We start from the raw sequence: 15562 nt of genomic DNA, 5'->3' as shown, positions 1-15562 counted from the left end.
ATACGATCGTAATTGAGCAAGGTATGTTATTGGTTGATAATTTCTTGGATTATGAAATGAAGCAAGTAACTAATAATATAGCAGAGAATTTTATAAATATGAATACAAATTATAGAATACGGACAATTGTATTACATTTGCAAACATTCCATAGAAAAAAAATATTGTTAAAGATGATATTGTTTATTTTATTCAAATTACAAAGATCCATATTTTGCCGACATTTTGGCAAAGATTGATGACCAATAGCTTTTCTTCAAATTAACTAAGTCCAGTATAACAAACACATATTGTTAGTATTCCTCAAACATTGAACTAAAGATCCAGAAGTATTGTTCGATTTATCTATCAATGACAAATTACATACTTTCAATATGAAGTTGACCATCAATAACTAAGTAAAGATGTAATCTTATATGGTTTAAAACAGAACAGTCTCAAGTTAATTCATCATAGTGTAAAACCAACAAAGGACAATAGGAGTCAAAGCTCGCACTCAAGCGCCCTCTATCTTCAAACAAGACAATGATTTATAACCTATCGTGACTGTCACCTGTCACTATCGCTAATAAATGAATGAGATAACGAACTGCGGTGGCAAGCGCTTGATTATCGACGTAATTATTCAGAACACTCTTAGAGACATACTGATTCATCACAACGTTGGTTCGAATTTTGTTTTAGAAGACATTCGCAATAAAATATAGATAAAATTCCATCGTTAGTGCCGCACTTAAAATTAAGGAGGCTCTTAGTGCATTCTCTTACTAACATTGGAGACCACCTTAACGATCATGAGTACGTCAATTAATGTAAAAAACAGAAGAAAATGGGTGAAAAATTGAGAAAACCAATGATGAGGCAATTTGGAAAGACAGTATTTGAAATGAATTCCATTTTTGTCACTTACACTAAAAACTTTATTGCAGTTGATATCCAGAACTGATTAAAAATGAAAATCTTGAATATAAGTAAATCTGTTATGTCAGTCGTAACGGTTGGGAGTCGAAAGTGAAAACGGTCAATGTGGAACGAGACTCGACCTTGAACCATCCGCTTTGCTACTGGTTTTACCAGTCGAATATCGAACTTACAGAGTCAAGTGCACGAGGGTAATATGTCTTGATTTCGATTAAAAGAGGCTCACAATATAGTGTGAAATGCTGATGACTTGAACAGTGACTTTTGGTTAGTTGATGACAATGAAATTTAAATATGACGTCATAGAAGGGACATAGGAACTAGCAGAAATGTTTAGTGTCTTTTGGGTGATGATAATTATTAAGCTAACAATGGTTATCAGTAATTATTCATCGTTGAAGATCTTGAAGTTATCTCCAGCTACGACGTGCAGTCGGCGAAGCGATATATAGACATCTTCAAGCAGTTCATGTATGTTGATTCCTATTAGTCGTATCCTCGATAAATTTAACATAAATGATCATTGTTACGAAACAACAATAGGCTATGAGAACAACAAATAAGGAAATGAATGAAAAGAGATGATAAAAAGAAACGAACATTAGGCGGCGTGTTAGATCTTTTCTCTAGTACAAATATTAAATTAGAAATGAACAAAGAAATTTCTCCGTTACATTATATACTTCCTCTCACTCATCATATGTATAGTAAAAATAACGTAAAAACTTTCTTACATAATATTTTAAAGAATATACAATAAATTCCAATATTCTCTACGCTTTGGAGTTTTTATAAACATAATTTAGCATTTAGTATCGAGCCGGTCCGTTGCGAATCCATTACCGTTTGGTTTCGCCGATCGATAACAATCGCGGTATGGTTTGCGGTAAACAAAGTATGACTTTTTCGCGCATGAACACTTGTTGTTATAATAGTTAAATGAAGTAATAAAAGTTGGAACTAAAATTAAAGTCTTCAGAGATTAGAAATATGTGTGATGCGTATTTATAGTAGATACTTAATTTGTGTAATGGGTTGAGTGAGATATAAATGGGCTACAACAAATATTAAAAATTATTTTCTTTTTTGTATTAATTTTTAAAATCCTTATGGTGCTCATAATTCTTACAAAAGATTCGCTCATTTTATTAAAACAAAAGAAATATGACGTGTTTTATTTGAAAACGTTGAATCAGGTCAACAACCGAATAAATAGAATTAGTTTTCAATTTGTTTTAATTATATCAATGTGTTACGATTAGATTAAATTGTATCTTAATTTACACTTCAATCGATTATTCAGTGGGCGGATGTCGTCCTTGATCTAATTAATTCAATTCGGAACTAATGATCGCTCGTCGTTCAACAATCGAATTCATAATAGTTATATTGAATCGATTCAATTGACTTATCGATTTAGGCGCCGAGTATTGTAATAATTATTATAGTTTGCTATTCTGCCCTTTTATATCTATATAGGCTAAAGTTCTTATAATGACGAGCAGTTGCATTATGAACATTCAGATATTACTTGCATTTTATTTTTATTGTTATTAAACTATATATTTCGCGAGATCCATTATAATATTAGTAAGACAAATACACACAACTCACGCCTGTAACCCAGAGGGGTAGGCAGATATCACGAACCTCTATTTCGTGTGGTCAAATGATTTTACACTTATGTGCGGGTTGCATCACGATCTTTTACTTCACTGTACGGACGTCGGATAAATGTACATATGTAAATTTAAAATCGAAAAACATATTGGTACATGGCGGGATTCGAACTTAGGACCTGCAGATTGCAAGTCAAGTGTTTAACCCCTGAGCCATCGACGCTCTCTGTAAGATACACGTTTTTCTATATAGTGAATATTGTTTTATCCCTAAACAGTTTTCTTAATTATATGTGTCAATGTTATCGATACGTAATCATTACATATACTTTGTATATAAATATTTAGGTTTCTATGATTATACTATATTAACTAGAATTAGCACAATATTGATGGTTTGAATCACATATTTAATCTGTCTCTTATTATGATCTATCCGTTACGAAATTGACGTTGAAAAATCTACTGAAATTCTTGTTAATATTTTGTTGATTTCATGTTTTTATAAAAACTTACTAAACTATGTGGCGATAATAATTAGCAATGAGGTCAATAAACGATTAAATGTTATAGGGGTGAACATAAAAACTGTGTTTTTGGTATGAAACGAAATTAGTTTCAATTTTTTTTAATTACCCGCATTGTTGTATTTGAAGTGTGTGTTTTTTAAATGTCATTTGTCAGAATTTAAAAATTATCACGTAAATATTCTGATTTTCTATTCGAACAAAAATAAAGTTTTAAAACGATGATCACTTATTTTCAGAAATGTCTGCAATAGCAATTTTCACTGCTTACCGTGGGTTTCTGAGACCAAAATCGCCCGTTTAAAACATATTGCCAATTATGATGAATGACTGGGATGACAATATGTTTTAAAGGGAGATTTTAGTCTTAGAAATACGCGGCTAGTCGCTTATTTATGAGTCTGAAAAGGTTATTTTACACACTTAAAACACCATGTCCAGTTTCGGTCATTTCAAACTGACAAATACGTGTGTAAAAAGGCTTTGTTATTTACATTTGTATTCATATCTCGTTACAAATTCAGAGCGAGTTCGTCGTACATGTTACAATGGTGAGGAAAACAGTCTGCGAATAAAAGACTTCAACGCGTTCCTTGTAAATTGTCGCTGCACTGCGCATTGCATAACATATCTCTTCTTTGACTAAAGAGAAACGGACTTAGCAAAGAGTCGCAGATAAAATTAATTATAGTTATAATGGAACTGTTATTATTTGTAATCGAATAGAGCTATTAAAATATTAATGATGGTAAAGCGGACGTTATACTTTAGGAAGGATTTTTTTTCATCAATTCCTTTAAGAGTCAAAAGCGAAAACTTCTTAAACTACATACAAACAGTTTTATCTCATAATCTCCTATTACATTTAATGGATTTAGTGATATAATGTGTATCGGGTTCTGATCAAATTGTGATTTTATGTTACGATAGGTTTATTTATAGACCAATAGAAATATATTATCTAAAAAATATATCTTACATCAAAGATAAGAAAATAAAACAAGGAGACAATTAACGTGGTTGAATATTACAAATAACATTGAGCAATAATTATCTAATAATCTCTAATCGCAATTTAAATATTTCCATTTTTGTAATCTATGAATTTAATTGAAAATAATTGTAACATATGGTAATAACAAGCAATTTTATTGATATTACCTTGTGCAACAAAACAATAACAACATAAAGTACAACATTGCGCTATGTATGTTTTTTTATAATAACAATTCAAAGCAATAAATCTTTGTATCAATAACGATCGACACGTTAATACATCAAAAGGCAACTTTTTATTCTAACCGCAATTGTGACGGCACTCGCGAATGTGCACGGTATGGTAGATTCTGAGAAAAGCTTACTTTAGAAATAGGGCTGCCACATAACACATGATTAGTTGTTAAATTATTAAAAACCAGTGCATAATCGTTGTTTGCAGCAGTTGAAATCTTTCAACTTATATCAGATGTTTATAGGCAGCGGTTATATTAATTTTAGCAGTGTTATGACTGCCTGCGCTATTGCCAGTGTCCTCTATAAAAATATTAGTAATTTAACTATTAGTTAAGAATCTCAACGAAATAATATTCATAAACTTAACTACCGATTGCGAATTGAGCTCAATCACTCAATCTGATGAAAGATATCAACTCCAACGGGTCTGAAACTAAACACACACCGCACTACATGAGATTTAAGCTGCATTTTTGTTTAGTATAAAATAAAAAATAAAGTATTCTTTATTTAACTAAAAACCATTTTTCACAAAATTAGTGGAGCTCTGTCTCTCCAACTAGTTAAAACTGTGTTTCGGGAGGCAGCGCCTTCTCTTTTGAATTTTCTTGTAAATTTGTCTCGAGTTTTTTTACATTTTTTGTTTTTGGCAACCCTATTCTAAACTACCATATTAGAGCTAGAATATCAGTTGGCACACAGCGTTAGTATGCGCGCAATCATGAATATTAACGATTAGTTTTTAGTCTACAAGTTGTACGGCGCTAAAATTATTTCACTCCATCAGTAGACGGTTTCGAATTGAATTAGAAAACCGGCATCGACGCATATTCCCTTACAAATGAAAATTTCTTTTATTTCACAAGACTTTTTCTTGAAACTTGTTCAGATTGTTTATCTGGATTAAAGCTTTCTTTAAATTGACACAAATTTTCATTTTCATCGAATAAAGATGGTTACTTTGTTAAAATAATGTTGAAGAGTATTAAACATTTTCTATCACCAATGAATAGAGTATCTTATATTTTGGAATATGGTGATAGAATTACTTTAGCGATTTTTTAATCGTGACATATGACGCCATAGCTCAAGGCCACTATAGCTAATAAATTGACCTTAGGTCAGTTGAATCACATTGCAAGTCCCCCGCCACTCCTTTTACTATCAAAAATTTGGGAGTGGGTGCTTACATCACACATGCATGTCATCATTGAAATAATAGTAGAATATAATCTTGTTTTATATTTTAATTCCTAAAGTTGTTAAATGGAACTTCGATCAATGCATCGAAGTATTTTACGAAAACAATTCTGAAGTAATTACTTATTAGACATTTTTCTTTGTTACAGCACGCAAATGCAGTCAGGGATTCAGCCCGATTGATCCTTGAATCACCGGCTCCGGAAACTGAGGAGGCCGTGGTCCTAGCCAAAGCCCTGCGATCCCGTCCTCCAGTGAACATGCTCCCAGCAGCCAAAGCGGGAACATTCTTTGCACGAGATAACGTTTCCAACTTCATTGAATGGTGCCGCCGTGCTCTGGGTATACTCGAGTGTCTACTCTTCGAAACCGACGATCTATGCCTTCGAAAGAACGAAAAACATGTAGTACTTTGCCTTCTTGAAGTAGCTAGGAAGGGCGCCGTGCTTGGAATGCCGGCTCCACTTCTGGTGCAAATGGAGAAACAGATCGAAAGAGAATTGGCAGGTGAAGAATTGAAACCAGATGACTCTGCTTTGGGCTTAAGACCACTCGGTCCTCAACCACAATTGGTGACTAATGATTTGAGAAGCTTGGATGAGCGCGTAAGAGATTTGGTTGAGAGATGCTCATGTCCAACACAATTCCCAATGGTCAGAGTATCTGAAGGAAAATACCGAATTGGCGACACCAGGATTCTCATCTTCGTGAGGGTGAGTTTCTATCTATTTATTTATTTGTCTTAAAATGTATATTATGGCGATTCTTGCGACAATTATTTATATATTCATACTGACCATCCATCGTTGGTCTAATCTATTTTGTTGAGAATAGACACCATCCCTCTTTCGGTTTATTTATTCAACCATCCAGGTCGTAATCGGTAGTGCGATAGTTTCCCTTTGACAGCCGATATATCAACTTGATCAGATTATACATCCTGTTTTCAAAGGCAAAGACTATATTCTCAATTATTTGGTCTTTCATACTCTATATGATCAATAAACTATGCTTTAGATTAATGGACTACAAAACAGGGTCTATTTTACTTAGTCTATGAGACCAAAAAATACGTTTTAAACTCAAAAAAATTAACAATACTTTGTCGGATTTGAACTTAAATAATGTGGTGTTTGACTTCAGTAAATCCAAAAATTCTGTCCAAATCTTTATAATTGTACGATAAATTAATATCTAGACATTAGACTTCCTATGTATACCTATTAGGATCCATTAGTTAATTGGCATTAGACACGGTTTATAACCTGTTCGAATATCGCCATATTTGTCAACCTGCGCCATTCCGCTCTATGAGCATTAAATAGCGGTTATTTAGGTCAATCGATCATAAACTTTAGTCGTTTGTTTTGTTTCCTGATCACCTCCGTGCGGCAAAGTGTCGCCGTTGCGTGTTGTTGCGTTGAATAAATTATTGTAGTGACACCATGAACGATAAAGGAATGTTTAAATCCTAAAAAACGTTTTATTTACTACAAATAGCGCTCTAAGATAGAATGAAACAAAAAAAAAATAATTGATATAAACTATAAAAATCTTTTAAATATAATAATATATAATGTTATAAAATTACTACAAACTGTCCACCACTGACTTAATTAAATATGCTTGATAAAAACTTAGGGTTACCCCACGATATTTTTAATTCTTGTACATTACAAATCAGCAACTTATTTTTATAGTTTTTTTTGTAGTGTTTCACAGCTTTATTGTGGAACGGTCTATCCTCGGCGGTATTATCAAACCAGTACATTTTAGGGTCCTTCGAGAAGCGAGCATACATACTAGCACAGTTCCTTTGGTGTTGCTTTTGTCGTTGATTACCTCTGTGATCCCGCCACTCGTTTGCTCCCTTCTCTATATAAAAAAATAAGATTATGACATCCTTTTTCAAACCTTCTAGGGAATTTATCCACCGTTTAACCTCAATATGGTGACACTATCAGCGCGTGTATAATTTAAATAATTTACCATACTTAGTATATGAACAGTAAACATACAGTACTTATTATAATAATCAGTAGGTGAGAAAATTGATCGACTATTTAGTTGTGTAATTGGTCGTTAATTTCTGCATAATTAGTAGCGGCAAAATGACAACTTGATAAAGTTGACATTTTTTTTTATAATGGAATTAATAGTTTAAATATAATTCCAACTTATAGTATGCGTATACCAGGCGATCTTCACTCTTCTTTTTTATATAAGAAAAAGCGGCAAACGAGCGGCCTGAACATTGAGGTGTACAACGACGCTCATGGATACCTACAATACGAGAGGAACCGCTGATGCGTTGCGTTTTCGTTGTATTTACGGAATAGTATATATATTTTTAAGACATTAAATTTTACTTTGGATCCTACAAGCTGTTGTAGTTATGTATTGGACTGTCAGAAAAATGAGTACACTGTGTTTTATATTGCGACGCTTTTTAGAAAAACATTTGTAGCTTCGTTTTGTAAAGGATCAAATCTATGACGTTTTTTTAATAATTACTATCTAATCTTTGCCCGTTACAATCATCATGTTTAGTACGATTTTTTTAATAGATGATGAGATTAAGATAAGATACTACTCATAAAAGACTTGACTGGCTGAACTTTATTAAACGGAGTTCAATTTAAACTGGCAATATGATAAAGAGACAATGGACTTATCATGTTCACATTAGGCATTGATTTTGCAACTGAGGCGTGTCTGTGTGTGTGCAGGATTCGCGATTCATTTAGCCGCCGCGTGGGAAAGCTAGGACCAACCTTGAGTGGTTCATTCAATACAAATGGTCTCGAACTGGTGGCCTCGTGCGTTTAGGACCTCGCCTTGTGACCCTTAATATGGAGCGTTCGATAAACTATATTGTACCACCAGTATAACCTGATATGTAGCGCCATTCAAATACTTAATCCAGAAGATCAATGATAAATGGTTATGATAAAAATCTACCAGTTTACGATGACCTGCCTCTAAGTACGTGTAGTTAGATTTCAAATGTCAGTTGAATACTGGTCGCTAATAAGGTCGAGCTCCTAACGTTTTCTTTACAATATCGTGCAGGCTTTGATTTGACCAAAGATGGATTCGAATGTTAGATATGAATCATCGATCTCCGAGGCTTTAATGGAATCGAGTCGTTTGTATGGTTTTATAAATAAATTGGTGTATGTCGACTAAAATAGGCATGGCCGAGTGTACCTCACGTTTGTTAGTTTTCTACGCCTGTTATGGTTGTGATATGCGATTGGCAAAGAAATAAAAATAAATTTCGCTTCCTATATACGTCCTTAGAGTATGAAGTTTTAGTTTTTAGATGCATACTTATCTTGAAAAATATTACATACTAGCTATCGGAAATAAAAAAAAGATATAATAAGTAGCCTATGTGGTCTTCAAATTCCATCAAGATCCGTTCAGCCATTTCGGTGATACCTTCAAACAAATATCCATTCATCCATCCATCAAAACTTTATAATATTAGTTAGATGTATAGACGAAATTATAAAGCAAACAAGCAAGAAAATGAAAAGAGCGAAATTAGCTCTCTTTAAATAAAAGAACTAAATCGTTCTTGTGAGTATGCAAAGTTTTCTCATAACATACATAAAACAATCTCAACCTTATTATGCCTTTGGCAACTTTAGCCCTTTACGGCAGTTCTGAGTGAAATTGCTACCACACCCTGCATAATGCCGAGTTCTTCTTAGTATCCCTTGAGGCTCTTACTCTTTAAACTTAGGCCACCTTTCAATCTAATGAGGCGTTAAAGGTCTGGTGTTGGCCTACTACATAAATCGCAAGCCAAATATTTAAAAAAAAAATAACTTTTAAGTTTTTCTTCGCAGATCCTTCGTTCGCACGTCATGGTACGCGTTGGTGGCGGTTGGGACACACTCGCCCACTACCTGGACAAGCATGACCCGTGCCGCTGCCGCACCCAGCACCGCACCTCGCTCTCCGCCCGCCTGGCTCGGCCTAAACACGACCTCGCCGGCGCCACCGTCACATACGAACGACCCGACGCCGGCCCAACTTCCCTCCCATACACGAAAACAGAAAAATACGAACCAATGTCTCTACAATATTCCCCAAAAGTTTACAACGAGGAACCGAGATCACATTATCAATCGACTCACAAACTAGACGCTCCATCCAGTCTACCATACATGGGTGAGATGGATAGGGCGTGTTCTCCTGGTAGAAAATATCTATCACCACGCACAAATAGTCCCGGAAGATGCTCTGCTTCCCCAGACAGGAGAACCAAAATCGTATCCACGAATCACTTGGTTCCATCACCCCATGCTATAAGGAATAAGAGTCCTAGACCAGTCTCACCGGCACCAGCCACAGAGAGCGCATCAGACAATGGTTCAGAAGTATCCGATGAGGGTTACAGGAGCTTGGGCGTGGTAGCCGGGTCCACGCAAGGATCGCCGTCTACGAAAACAACCAATCGATACTCGATACACAGTCAGAATTCTATGGATGACGCAGATTATAATGGTAAGTTTAAAACTGAATATTAATTTAAAGCTTAATTTAGACTAATTAAGTTTTATAAGAAACCTGAAAAACTGCAATCATTAACTGTTAAATTCTGGTAAATTGTTCTTCATGACTTTACAGAATATAACAGTGGTAGACGCCAGCAATAATAACATCTGCTGCACTAATTGGCCGGTTCTCCCGGTGCCAATACCACGACCGTATAGAATACGTCAAGTGAATTCAATTCCGCGTTTCGTATGATGAGTGTGGTGCCGAAGGCCTAGTTTTGGACTTCTTTCCCTTCCCACCCTCCTTTTATGTAGAAATGATAGGAAGAGGAAGTGGATTTGACTGAGAAGGGAATACATAGGAATGGGATTACGGATATCTATAGGCAGCGGTCGCGTCGCTATTTCGGCGTATTCAATGGCCGCTCGCTCGTTTGCCACCTTATGATGTATAAAAAAACAAGCCTAATATATATTTTTGTGTCGATTTTGTTAATAATTTGTCAGAGGCTTGATGACTATGTAAGAAGTTGCTATTTCTCAACATCCTGTTATTGTTTATCTTTATAAATAAAACATATTAAATCATTATAACTCGTGCACTAATTACCATATCCATTGTCTTCTCGCTCGTTCTCAGAGTAAATGAGACAAGCGACAACACATTACTAATGTTTCAATAACCCTCAACGGTAGAAACATAAAGTCACAAATGAAAACGCGGTACGCGATCTTCCTGCTGATTGCTTGTGCGGTTTAAGTGACACGAGATAGCGATTAATTATTTAAGAATAAACAAATGATCGCTATTGAAATCTTTTAGACTTTCATGATTTTGAACTCTGTGAAATTGATGAAACATAATACAAATACAGCTGATTTAAAGCCCAATAAAACCTTAAAATTATTTTGTGATGCAATTAAAAAAACGCTTCAGCTTATAACTTGTGGATTAGCGGTCAATTCTGCTACAATAGTACTCGTGTTCTCTCTTCCATTAAATTGCCGTGTGTTATGCCTCAATGCATTAATTCGAAATGCATTCTGCCCATAGTCTAAATATAAATTCCATTTTAAATGATTCTACAGAAACGCCCCATTGGTTATTGATACAAAATAATACGCACTTTTATCATACGGCAAATTGTATGTAATTTTATGAATGGTATAAAAGTAACAGAATTGATAAGAATTGAGAGAGGTAGAACTCCAGGTGTGTTTGAAAGAATAGAACATAAAAGACAGGACACGTTGGAACAGCTGACTGATATTTTTACGTATCTCCATTGTGCTTTGACTGTCAGCTGTTTTAGTAACACAATGACATTTCCTAACAGGGAGGGATATTGTACTGATGCAAATATATTGTCGAGTCATTCATGCTTCACAATTACTATCCCTTTCTAAATTCGTAGAAATATTCTTTTATCCCTTTCTTATTTAACGTTAATTGAAATTAATGGGGGTATATATTAATTTGTACAATTGAAATGTAATTCATTCCGACCTTTGTGTATACTTTCCTGGTGGCAACGTATCTGCAACCTTAATCTTAGTCGCAACTTTGCTAGTTGTAAAATTTAATATAAATTTCAGCCATTTGAAAAGCAAACGTTGTTTAAATTAAATCAGCGCCTTGTAAATTAATAAAATTTAAAAGTTACAAAACAATAAATACAGACCAAATTGCTAATTGAAAGACTATATTTTTGCGAGCCTTGAGTCGAAACATTTTCGAAGTGCCTATATTTGGCCGATTGTATTGTTCACACTGACTCAGTCGGTATGCGTCTGTTTTGAAATATTCTCACGTGGTAGCCATTGTAGTAAGGTTGGAACACCGCTTTGTGAATTTCGTCCTTATAGTTAAGTGAATAAGGAGGTTAGTCCTGCATCCGTGTGAGGTCTAAAAGTGAAGTTTCGAAAGGAGATACGTGGATACAAAACAGCGTATTTCATACCTCCTGTATTCGTTATTGGAATCGATTGTGGTTTATAATTTTAGATATTTTTTTCATTATTTGTATTCGATATTTACCTTTAGATTTTTTTAATATAATGGTTTGGATACACAGTACTATAAGACAAACAAGACTATACGGGTAAAGATTAAGATTAAACTACACACGCTTGGCAAACAATGGCGAACAGCAAACACCAAACAAACATGCACGTGTGTATTGGTGTTTGCCTGTTTTGTTTGGTGTTCGCTGTTTGTCGCAGTAATCGGTGCCTCTGCGGTTTTTCTACACAAATTAAAGGAGGTTCCTCAAATGTGTGGATGCCTGTTTGTGTTCGGTGTTTGGCGCGTGTTTGATGTTTTATGGCTGTTTGTAGCGATTTTAACGAATTTAGTGAGAGTAGATCCCGAGTTTTAGGAAATCAATAAAATTGAATTGATTCAACTATATCTTTATCGTAACGTGGATATAAATGTACAATCACAACCCTTCTAATGATCGATCAGTGGCTAGTCATAACATTGCAAACTTTCCATGATTTTCGCACGTGACTGTACTTCGCGGATAGTCTGCAAACAATCTGGTCGGACCTTTTACGTGAAGAATGCGGTCCCGACTTGCGGACTAAAAATGGATCAGACTTGTGATACGGAGTTCATTAGGAGGCTAAAAATAGATTGTGTCAACTTAACTTAGATCTAAGACCATTCATTAAACAACTCTTGATGAATTAAAAACATGATTATCGCACTTGGTCATTAAATAGTTAAAGTTTCTTAGTGTAGATTTAGTATACAACTAAGGCTCTTTTTTAGGAACCAATTAAAGTTTTTGTGTGCGCCAGATAGACTACTAATCATTCAAAGACTGAATGTAGCGATTACAGTTGTATTAATTAGCATTTCTTTTCAAGAAATTTGTTCTGTAGTTTCTAGTTTAAAAAGGTTTAATAAGACAAACAGACCTTTCTTCTCTACATGAACTCATGCATAAACTTCCATTATATTGTAATACTGGTCTGTTATAGCCTCTAAATAACGCTTTATAAGGCGATATATGACAAGCGCGCACTTTATGGCCCAACAGGAAGCACTTTGTACATAATTTCGCCATTACCACGCGGTCAGGATATGATAGTGTTGTGATCTTACAATTTCACAAACATTTCATATTTACATATATCCTACTTTTTGCAGGGGAAATCAAATAGCTACCTGATTTTTTTTAAATAGATGAATCATTCTTTTCTCATTCGAATTTCCATAATGATCTAGGAAAATCACAATGCTCCTGCTACTCTTTTAGTTGATTTTGTTTGCAATTCTTTCCATATAATTTAAGTGTTTGTTCATATTACAGAGCGTCTCGAGCACGACGACGGCTGCCACATGGAGAAAAACGTTGACGACTACGTCAGTCTGACAACCGGACTACGCAAGACAGATTTCTCTGACACGTTCTACGGTGGAGCGAGCAGGAAGACCAGCTCCGTCGACGACAAGTCCAACCGCGCCAGCCCCGAGTGCATCATTAGCACAGAGAGCAACGACTCGCCCAGCAAGAGCCTCAGACCTAATAGAGAAGTCTCCGAGTCACCAACAAAAACCATACGCAGCAGACAAGCGAGCAGAATCCCTCATTCCCCAGTGAGAACCAAAACCCCCAGCCGCGGAAACACACCAAGTCCAAAACATACAGCCAGCCCAGTCCAGACGTCACCCAAACTGAAGCCCAAGCTTCCTCCCACAGCAAGAAATACCTGGAGCGGCAGGACCGCACCCACACAGACCAAAACCAAGACCAGACCTACAATCGGCGCCGACACCTTTGATAATCCAAATAAATCCCCAAAAGCTAAGCCCAAAGTCGGTCAAACGGAAGCTTTCAAGCGGAACTCCCCTCTAAGGGCAAGCAGCGCAACTCTACGTTCACCACCACATCAAAAACAATTAAGCCCTTTATTGGAACAGATCTTAAGGTCAGCGGAGACGGCGAAAGATGACGCCACCGTCTTAGAAAAAATGAAAGAAATCATCAGAACCTATTCTAAAGGCGAGGACTCTCTATCAAGGACGAGCTCAAAAGACTCCGACTACGCCGACTTCACATCGGCTTGGGTGATGTCTGATGGTAAATTGGAGAGGTCCACTAGCACCAGGCAGTTGGCTGCCCCGAGGAAAGACCCCAGGACTGGAGCTTCGAGGATACCAGCTCCGGTGTCCATTGGCTGCAGAAGGTCTACATCGACGTCGCAGTTCCAATGACAGCTCTCGCTCGAAACCACTTCGAGTGATTCAAAGACTGAGCAAGTGTAAGTGTTTGTGAATTTGGACCAAACGTTGGCGCAAACATTTGGTATAATCGCGATAGATCCAAATAAAGTGGATTGTAAGATTATTTCCAACGGTTTCGGTCAAATGTAGACATTTTATATGTATTTATTGTTAACAAATATCATATCTTCTTCAGATTAATATTTAATATCTAAATTGTAGTGCTAATGTAGCATTTTATGTAAAAGCGATATTATTATCGCGATTTGATTCGAATATCAAATTCCGATCTAGTGTTAGTACTAACATTAAATTAGTATTAATTATTCTTTTTAGAATAGACAATTCGTACTAACCATTGCGTAATATGTAGTACATCGATGACAGTAATTATATGATTTTTAATGTTATCTTCGGAAGGATGAGTCAGAAAGAGACGATCTATGAGTGGCATGACATGGCATGACATGACATGACATGACATGACATTGTGTAAAGGAAGATGGTGCTAAAAGAAATGATCAAGTTAAGTTGTCTAGTTATATTTAATTATTATTATATTTTGAGTATTTCATTTATTATATTTTAATTTTATTTTTTTATTAAAACATAACTTTAACATTAAATTCTGTTACAAAATATGCGTCGAATACAAAAAATAAAAATTAATACAATATTTATTATTTTTTAAAATTGGATATAATTAAAAATGACTCGCATGAGATTTTTATCTTTTTTTTATTTGACAAATCAAAATAAAAAAATACTTTATGTATTATGTTACGATTTTTTTAGATTAAGTTTTGTAGCGAAATATTTTAAGTTATTTTTTAAGTTACTATTGCTATACAATCCCCGGACTTTAACATTTTTCAACTAATACAAATTTCAATTAGCATTTTATTGCATTTAAAACAATAAAAAACAATCACTTGAGCCGGGAGTTTTGGCAATTTTTTCTAATTTTTTTTTTTATATTCAGAAATCTCATTGTTGTTTAGGTTGTGAAGGGCATAGAGCTTATAAATGTGAAAAAAGATTGGCTAAATTGTAACAAACAAATATCAATTTCGATGTATTATTAATAAGATTTTCTAAAAAATATTAAAAAGCAACATAATGTTAATCTTGTCCGTTATAACGTAAAAGTATATGTAAGATACATGTACCGATTTATTATATAAGTGTAAAAAATCAGTAAAAAAAAATATTTTTCCACTGTAAAAATTCGTATTAACCGTCCACTTTAAAGGAAATCTAAAGAGCTGCTTCCCTTGTTCTTATGTATAATTTAACTAAACCGTTAAATTAACAAAC

At 34.9% G+C, this 15562-nt stretch overlaps 1 protein-coding gene across 1 annotated transcript in view; it reads left to right on the top strand.

The window, feature by feature from the left end:
* The window catches only part of LOC106712629 (GAS2-like protein pickled eggs), a 58642-nt gene extending 44031 nt beyond the window's left edge, over positions 1–14611 (top strand). Inside the window, exons 3-5 of the mRNA XM_045683138.1 lie at positions 5650–6213; positions 9358–10018; positions 13332–14611. Of these exons, the coding sequence (XP_045539094.1) occupies positions 5650–6213; positions 9358–10018; positions 13332–14236 (2130 nt within the window). The 3' untranslated portion in view covers positions 14237–14611. The remainder of the gene's footprint in view (positions 1–5649; positions 6214–9357; positions 10019–13331) is intronic.
* The last annotated feature ends 951 nt before the right edge of the window (positions 14612–15562 follow it).

The sequence above is a fragment of the Papilio machaon genome, chromosome 21, assembly GCF_912999745.1.
Source record: "Papilio machaon chromosome 21, ilPapMach1.1, whole genome shotgun sequence".
Taxonomy (NCBI): domain Eukaryota; kingdom Metazoa; phylum Arthropoda; class Insecta; order Lepidoptera; family Papilionidae; genus Papilio; species Papilio machaon.
This window is presented reverse-complemented; position numbering and strand designations above follow the sequence as displayed.